The 9,256-nt window shown below is 38.1% G+C and overlaps 1 protein-coding gene across 4 annotated transcripts; it reads right to left on the bottom strand.

The window, feature by feature from the left end:
* Nucleotides 1-2,304: 2,304 nt before the first annotated feature.
* Nucleotides 2,305-8,250, bottom strand: LOC113028393 (uncharacterized). Of its 4 annotated transcripts, none has more exons than XM_080305423.1 (5): nucleotides 7,862-8,250; nucleotides 7,113-7,255; nucleotides 6,247-6,411; nucleotides 5,284-6,159; nucleotides 2,305-4,476 (listed from the first exon to the last, which is right to left on the bottom strand). In XM_080305423.1, exons 2-4 carry the CDS (start codon nucleotides 7,167-7,169, stop codon nucleotides 6,070-6,072), a joined length of 312 nt encoding a protein of 103 aa, XP_080161549.1. In that variant the 5' UTR covers nucleotides 7,170-7,255; nucleotides 7,862-8,250; the 3' UTR covers nucleotides 2,305-4,476; nucleotides 5,284-6,069. The 4 variants fall into 4 exon arrangements, with proteins under 4 accessions (XP_080161549.1, XP_080161551.1, XP_080161550.1 ...); XM_080305425.1 differs by having other exon boundaries at nucleotides 5,284-6,172; XM_080305424.1 differs by having other exon boundaries at nucleotides 2,306-4,476; nucleotides 6,035-6,159.
* Nucleotides 8,251-9,256: the final 1,006 nt, after the last annotated feature.

Consider the following 9,256-nt stretch of genomic DNA (forward strand, 5'->3'; position numbering starts at 1 on the left):
CTTGTGCAGAGTACACACATTGACTTGTATCAGAATGACCACACCTTCATGTTCACCTTCTAATTTCAGGAGTCTCATGGTTTGAGAATGTGTAGCTTCCCTGCTTAAAGTGAAACCAGCTGGAAGTGAATGATCACTGCTGTTTGAAGTATTCCATTCAACGTGGGAGCAATAAATATATATTTTTTATCTCATATTCCATAATCTTCAACAGCATGAAAACTAAAAGAAAAGGGAATACGTTTCCTGAGATACTGTCAACTTGTTGACCCGTACACGCAAAGTAGTAAGGTCTTTCACAATACATTGTTTACCAATTTTACAAATTGCTTGAAAGTTTAGAACAATAATTCAGAGACAGACCACAGGATGAGATGGGAAATAGGAGCTTAAAATATTTGTTAGTCCACACATTAGTTTAGCAGTCACCGAAACATGACAATCAATAAATAGACTCCCACTTTTGTAATTTTTCCGTCAATGAAGCAGCACAGTAATAAAACAGAATATATTGCATTCATTAAGAGTTGACATGTAATGAGGGTCCCAATCTAAGAGCAGCTCCTATAATTACTTTGGTCTAAAAAGCTAAAGTGAAGTCTGGTCTGTTCTGTCTGTTATGCCCCAAAAAAATTCAGTTTCTGATTTTCTCTACTGGCTGAGTGAGGCCAAAAGATAGTTTACTCAAAACTGTGGAAGTGGAGTCATGCTAAGTCAGGAGTCAGGAGATCAGGTAGACGGGGGCCAGACGTTAGAGCCTGAAGGTTAAAGGTCACAAGGAGGAAATGCCAGCTATTAAATAGCCCGAGCAGGGGCAAGTTAACGACACCCAATGTCTGTTGTGGACAAAATTTATTGAATAACCTAGGTCTGAAGTTGTGGGATTTGTTATCTCATTTGGTTTCATTCTGTTTAAGTTCTCACTTTATTCTTTTCCCCCCTTATCAGAGAACTCTAGGTCATTTGTTACTTTAATGAACTGCCTAATCTTGAATCTGTCTAAACCTACTGAACTGGCTCCAACTAGGAAACCAGTAAGGATCTGTGATTTGCTAAAGAATGTTTCTCTCTCTCTCCCCGTGTGTGTGTTTCAGTTCTTTCTACTCTGGATGGCAGGTGCCTGCTTAGGCTCCTCAAAAGCTGCAGTGTCTTCCTCTGACCTTTTACTTTCTGCTCTGATGTCTGACCTTCCTCCACCTCATCCCTTGCTAGCAGTAAGACTGACCCCCGTTCCACACTGAGTAAAATTCTTTCTACCTCATCCTGCCATCTGCTTTATGGAGTATAGACACTGGTTGAAAATGTGAGGTAGGAAGTGCTGCTGTCCAGGAAACAAAGGACACCGAGTAGAAGTTTTGTTTTGGAAGTTTTTGGTAACATTACTGTGCATTTTTGAAACTGTACTAAATCAAAGTCAAGACTCTCAGATTGAAGAAACAATTTGAGTTTAATTGAATGACTTTATAAATATAGCATCCTGGTTGTAATTACCTGGTTTTAAACAAGTCCTTATTTTAAAACTACCAGCAAAAACAGTTAAAATTACAATTTTGGCTTCAGTATTTTACTGTGGGGGAAGTTGAACCAAGCTGTCCTTGTCTGCAGTTAATGTTCTACACACAATAGGAGTCTGTAATGTTTTAGTTCATGAATCATTTTGTTGGGGATTTTGGAGGTTAATGGGGCACATTAACCATTTTTGTTTACAAAAAAGTTTTTTTTTTTTAAAAAATGGTTAAAGTGCCCCACTTCAATAAAACCATCAAAGATGACTCCTAGCACTTCTAGTGATGTCAGCTTTAAATCAAGATATATCGTCTGTCCTGTTTGATACAACAAAACTGCAGTCAATATTATAATACAACAGGAAATGAGCTATTCTCTTTGTGGCTGGTTTGCATTTTTTATTACAGTGGCAGTCTAAATTCACTGATATAAAACAGTTGTGGTTTCTTAGCATCAGATTCAACATACTTGATCATACTTATTTTAAAAGGACATCTGTAGCAGTTAAAGGTCTTAACTTGGTTATTCTAAGTCATTTTACTTCAGTGAGGCAAGAGCTGGAATGAATTTCCCATAAAACATCGTGCCCTCCCTTTGACACATCTTAATATCAAGGTCCTCTGATTTCAGAGTGTCACACCTATTCCTCATTATGTGTTAAATTGAACCCAGATATAAGCACTCTCTGGGAATGCCAGTAAGTCCACTCCTTTATGTCCTCTGACACTGGGTGTATAAAGTAATTTAACATAGTGTTAGCTAGGCGAAGAGGGTGGGGGACAGTAACAGTTTGATCCGGGTTGAAATGAAAAGAACGCCAGGAAGAGGTATTTAACACAAAATATATTTTTATTATAATCAATTAACTCAATATTCATATAAACAGTAACAACAAAAAGAGACAGCAACGCTGCTTTAATGATAAATCAGACAGGCCAACCCAAAGAGATGGTGACCACTTCAACAAAGAAAAATATAAGGCTTCAACAGAAAAAGACAGCAACGCCGCTATTAGCAATAACTAGGCAGGCCAAACAAAATAATGGAGGCCACAGACACTTAGGGAAAACCACTGCTCAGTTAAGAGCTACTCACAAAGAGCCACACATGGTGGGACTGGTCACACGCAGCAGGCCTTTTCCACACCTAGACCAGTATCACACACTGACCAGCACAGAGGAAAACCACCAGAAACCTCTCCCCACTGCTCCTACCACTCCACACTGTAGGCAGGCCACTCACACACCTGGCACTCAACACAGCAACACCAGAGAACACCACCCTCCCACATCCAGCCCATCCCCAGCTTATATAACCTCAGAGAGGTGATTGCTGACTGGGCCCAGGTGGTAAATGAGGCTGATGAGCAGCAGCTGTGCCCTGGGGAGAGAAAAGAGCAAGAGAGAGACAGAGGGGTGGAGCAAGAGAAGAGGCGAAGAAAAACACCACGCCCACACAAGGGCAGTATCAGGAGGCCCAGCTACACTGAGAAAAATAAAGGTGCCAACTGGAACCAAAAGTGGTTCTTTAGACTGATGCCATAGAGCACAGGTGTCAAACTCTGGCCCGCGGGCCAAATTTGGCCCGCAGCCTAATTATATTTGGCCGCGAAGCCATACCAAATTATTATTAGAGCTGGCCTACTGGTATTATACAGCTAATATATATATTGTTTAGTATTAAGCTTTGCTTGTTCCATATTCAGTTTTTCAGCAAAACTTGTTTGAGTCCATAAGAAAAGATTCATTCTTATATCTGGAGGAAGATTTTTTTTTTTTAATAAATATTAACGTTAGCCCGCGACTTTGTTCCAGTTTTGAATTTTGGCCCACTGTGTATTTGAGTTTGACACCCCTGCCATAGAGGAACCTTTTTTGGTGCCACAAAGAACCTTTCAAACAATGGTTCTTTGAAGAACCTTTCAAACAATGGTTCTTTGAAGAACCATTTCTTTCAGTGGTTCATTGAAGAACCATTAAAGGTGCCCCAAAGAACCAACAAGAAATGGTTCTTTGGGGCACCTTTAATGGTTTTTCAAAGGACCTTTTTAAAAATGGTTCTTTAAAGAACCTTTTTTGAGTGGTTCTTTAAAAAACCATTTTAAATCTTTCAAAATAAAATGCATCATAAATTGAATTTGAGCAGGGTAAAATAAATACGAGCACAGCATAGACATATATTAATGGTTTGTCATTTTGTAGTTACCAAAAGACAAAAAGGCATTTTAACCCTCAGCACAACATCACTACTAATACATGTCACATATTAGTGTTTTAAACAGTAATAATTAAATATATTTGCTATACTATAAATAAATATAAATACTATAGCTACAGATAACACAACAATACATGTATTGTTTAATTAATAAAACATCAGAAAGTGATAAAACACATTAGAAATAGCAATATGTAGCACTTACGTGGAGTTACATAAAGTACCAATGGATAATTACCAAAGTAATAAGCAATTTGGGCTAGTGTCAGAAGACTGAGAACGACTCTTAGAGCTCTGGTACACGAATGGCAGAGAAACCAGACAAACACAGTTATGTGGCTTTAAAAGTACTTTAGTGATGTTAAGCCTTGTAAAAGAAATTTGTAAACAACACAGTATTACAACAGGTTTTAACAGAATGTCAAGTATAAAAATTTCCCCCAAAGTAGCAAAAAAAAAATAGAATTAAATAAAATTGTGCACAAGTAAAAGAATTAGTCTTTTTTAAGTCCAAATGGTACCGGTGGGGCCCATAGAATTCGTCTGACAAGGAGTGTGTGTGTGATTGTCTGTCCTACCGTACTACTTGTACAGTAGAGGATTGTAGTCCATCAATGTGCAAATGATTGTGCGTGTATATGTATATCGCCTCCTAGGATCTTGGGTTGGCTCACCATCCAGTGAACACTGGAACACTCTGGGTTCTGGAATCGCTGACCTGGTCTTTGGATTCGTCCCATATAAAAACCTGACCTATAAACAATGGCCAAATATATGTCACGTGCCCTTTAAGGATAACTCTCACAAATTAAACTAAAGTAGTGTCACAGTGCAGTAACTACTATTCAGATCAGCTATCATCAATTCAATCATCATCAGTTCAGTCATGTTGTACAACATTAAAATATCAAGTTTCAAAGGTCAAAGTATCAATATCCAAAATTTCACAGTATCAAGGTTCAATTATTTGTAACCTGCAGTAACATTAAAGATTATCTACAAGGTTTTAAACATTCAGGAATTATAGTCACCATATAATTCACTTTCATTGTAAACATTAATTACATCGATCAAAATAAACTCACTGTACATATATATCTAATCACAAATAAATAAGTATATTACCCCTTTTAAGAAATGGAATAATATGCAAATGCTTATCAGAAATTGAACAAAGTGCAAATAATCAATTTCAATAACACGTAAACACAAGGACTCAGTCCACAAATAGGAGTATTAAAATAGACGTGCTTAATCCCGCTTGTACCATAGGCCTACCAGTACAAGTGGAAATACACTAAAAATTACCTCCAAGTGTTCAATACTGAGTATTGTAAAACAACTGATTGACATCAAAATTTAAACAGGAAGCAGGATAAAGTCTGATTACAATTATCTCTCATAAAGTTATTTTTAGCTGCTTTAACCATTTACAGCTTTTCACATGTTAATGACTTAGTTAACGATCTAACTAGCATAACAACAGCGTTTCAGAGACATGCAACAACTGTACCCACACACTCCGCACATCACGTGTCTGATTAGCCACATTTAGCTTACCGCCGTCGAGTGGATGCTCAGCATTTACATGGAGCCACAGCTCAGTAAATCCTCCGGTTTCGCTCTGCCCTTGACAACAACAAGTGCAAATACATAATTTGTGAAAAATATCAGTTTAGATGGTATTTCTTTTAACTCGTTAGAGGTTAATTTCTCCAGCTTACCGATAACAAAAGTTTTAGTCCGTCTGCTCTGTTCGGCTGTAGAAGCAAGAGACTGAAAACTTGGGAGCTGGTACTAAAGAGGGACAAGAGCTGCCTAGAGCTTCACCGATTGGCTGACATGTGAGGAGTGGAGTAAAACAATAGGCTCTCATCAGAGCTCATCAACCCTCTGAGAAACTTAACCCTTGTTTGACCAGAGCATATCATATATAATCTGCATCCCTTCTATGTTTAAATAATTATTTTGATCTCATTTCACTTTCATTAACCGGGACAGTAAGAACAGAACAATGAACATTAAATGTTTTAATTTTTCTTCTCTTTCTGTTTGAGATGATTTTAGGAACTGGGTTACAAATAGCTTCATAACAGACCAATAAATCAACACATTTTCATCAGCAGATGTTTGCATGTTCAGTAAAAACATTTCAACAAGTTTATGATTAAAATGATCAATGAACTTCAGCCTTACGCTATGTAATGGACGTTTCATGTTGTACTCATTGTCCTTTGTTAGTCCAGTTTAGGACAATGTCTCTGATGTATGTATCATATCAAATATATGTCATATCAAAACAAGCCCACACCTGCAGTTGTTTCAGTTTTTCACTGGTGTTTCCTGTCAGCTGGTCAACCTCACATCCATATCAGCCAACCAAACGACAAGTTCCTCCCTTTGTGCTTCAAACCCCTCCCACTCTGAGACAAGGAGCTGAAAGAGGGAGCTGAAAGAGAGAGAAAAGAGTCAATTATAAAGAAGAGAGAAAAGTGAAACCCTCAGAAGGTCTGACTCGCATACCTGCAGTTGACCTGTGATGGACTCCAGTTTGGCGTTCACGTCATCCTTCGTCGATGCCAACAGCCGAGTCTGCAGGGTGCCCTGAAAGAGCTGAGTTAATGTTCGACTCCTCCTGGTCAGGCTCTCCAGCTGGATGAGCAGAGGTCTCCCCTCTCGCCGCCGCCTCTGAACACAGAAACACAAATTGCATCTGAAGCAGGAGGAGCAGATTTTTTTTGCTATTCTTTTCTAAATCCAGGCTTGATCACGTGGAGGTATTTGGAAAACTTTTTTGGCCAGTGGACGACTGTTGTCTTGCAGAAAGTCAAATCAAACATATGCGATACACAATCAATTCACAAGAACACATTATAAAAAATAAATCCAGTTCTTGCCTGATTTCAAGTGAAATCTGCATCAAATCAGGGTGACAGAAGTAAAACAAGTGCACAAAGCCTCACTTTGTACAAGCCTGCTATTACAGTTCTCCTCTATGCAGACGACTTTCCTGTTTTCAAGGCACAACTTGGATCTGCTGTACGAATCTTATGGATACACACTAAATGAAACAATAGTGTGCATGACTCCAGATTCTGATCCCTCATCCTAATATGGTCCCAACATAGCAACAGCAATAAAGCAAATGTTGAGGCTTCAAAATACAAAGTCCATAAACCAATGGCTGACATGGGTTTTATCATAAGGGTGATAAATATACAGATTTCAGTCTGTCTTAGAGATTTGATGTTCATTTACCTGCAGATGCACTATACGTGCCTGCTCCATGGTTTTTCACAACATTTTGCACATCACTATTTAATACAGGAAGTAGGTGAACTAAAACAAGTCATCTTTCTTTGTGAGAGGACCATATTAATGAAACAAACCTCAATGACATCATAGGGATCCCTAAAGATGCTCCTGCTGCTTCTCTTCCTCCTCATCCTAAGCTTCCTTCTCCTTGTCCTCGCCTTCCATCCAATTGTAATTCAACCTAATTGTGTTTCTCCTCTTCCTCATTTTGTTGGAGCTGTGAACACAATGTGAATCTGGATTAATTTGTGCAAACAAGAAAAATCTACAGCTTTTTGGTCAGAGGTGCTCTTGTGTCACATTTCTATTCATTTCTATATAATTCGATTAGACAATAAAGAGTTATCTAATCTAATTATTCATTCAAAACTCTTATGCATAGCAGTATTTTATACAGCTCATACAGAATTCAAAGTACAGGTTCATGTGAGTATTTAGTGTACGGCTCAGATCTACAGAATTTCAGAGTTTCTAGAGCAGACACAGAGCTCACGCCACAACAGGCTTCAGGCGCCATTTTAGTGACTTTAACAATATATTAAATTTTAATTTCGGTCTAGCTGACATTAAGTTATGTACGCAGCACGCAATTGAACCACATATTTTAGAAGCCAAAGGTTCAAATTAGCTGGGAGCACCTTCACTTAATTATAACAGTGGTTTTGTTAGGAAAACAGTTTCTGTATACCAGATACTAAATTGCGCTGACCTCAACGGCTAACTTATCTAGCTAATCGCTACTGTTAGCACAACATTAACAGCAAGCTACAATGACGAGTAACAAAAACAAAACAGTAATAAGGTTTTAATGAAAATGTTTTACCTTTTCTAACAGTCCCAGAATCCACAGCTTCAAAGTCCAGCAGGTACTGAAGACTGTTATCCGTTTCGCTGTCACCGTCCGTGAGTTTTTTTCCCCCAAAAGGTCAAGGCCCGCCGCTCGCACACTCTGTCTGCGCATGCGCATCCCAACGACTGACCCCCTCCGTCCGCTCCCGGGAGGTTATAGTATGACGTGTTCTGACGTCACTCTCCCTGTCATTTATTTGGCTCGAAACACATATTAACAAATTGCTCAGTGATGAACAACTACTCAGATCATTTACCTAAGCTGTGCTTTGTCAAAACGAAGTGTGTGTTCATTACACTGACATTCTGTTCTGCAATTGTTATTTACTTGTATTTTATAATTTGACTTTACATACTGCTGGGTGGTTTGTAAAGTTTACAATAACTAGTATTATCATTATGCTATATTTTCAAAAATATATAATAATCTCAAAAATAATGCCTTGGAGTAGAAAATAGTAATGCTTTATTAAAATTTAAAACTAAAGTACAGTATTTGAATGTGTGTATTGTGTCTACTGTTTGTTAACTCACCATATTTATAATGTGTTTGTGGGGTTAGGGGTGTGTGTGTGTGTGTGGGGGGGGGGGGGGGGTGTTAGGGTCTTTAGGCTTTGGCCCCCACCCCTGCCACCAGTATATTTTTAAGCAAATATTTCTAACTTTTATTTGAATATTCAGTTTCCTACCATCTTCTCTTAAAGGGTAATTGCCAGGTAATCCGCCCTCCCCCTTCCCACACACATGCACGCAAAGAAAACACACAGTATAATTCACAGCCTCGTTATAGTGAGTAAATATTTATGCCATTTACACCATCAAACTTAGATTGCTAAGGATGAAGAACCTTTTGTTCTTTAAAGAACCATTTGTAATAGCTGAAGAACCATCCACAAAATAAAATGGTTCTTCAGATGTCTTCATGGTTCTTTAAAGAACCATGAAGACATCTGAAGAACCATTTAAGAACCATAATTTTTCTGAGTGTAGGGTCGTAACACATAGTTTACTTTAGTTACGTTTTTCAAACAATTTTAAAGTTTTAACACAAATGATGACGATGTGATTGATCACAGGGTTTTACAGAAATTTAGAATAAACATTTTAGAGATTGTAGCTGTTTTTTTATACATGATCTTCCATTTTCAGAGACTCAAAAGTAATTTGACAAATTACTCGCCTCACCTGATTGACAACTCCCCTCATTATTTAGTGATAAATAAAGTGTTAAAGTTTGAATGTATGGTAGCTGTTCACTGGAACTGTCAATATGTCCAAAGACACGCAAGTTTTGATGAAAGTGAAGAAAGTGATAGCAATCTGGTGACAGCAACAGAAATCTGGTTCCTTATGTTACATTGAAAAGAAG

Source organism: Astatotilapia calliptera, chromosome 8 (genome assembly GCF_964374335.1).
Source record: "Astatotilapia calliptera chromosome 8, fAstCal68.1, whole genome shotgun sequence".
Lineage (NCBI taxonomy): Eukaryota > Metazoa > Chordata > Actinopteri > Cichliformes > Cichlidae > Astatotilapia > Astatotilapia calliptera.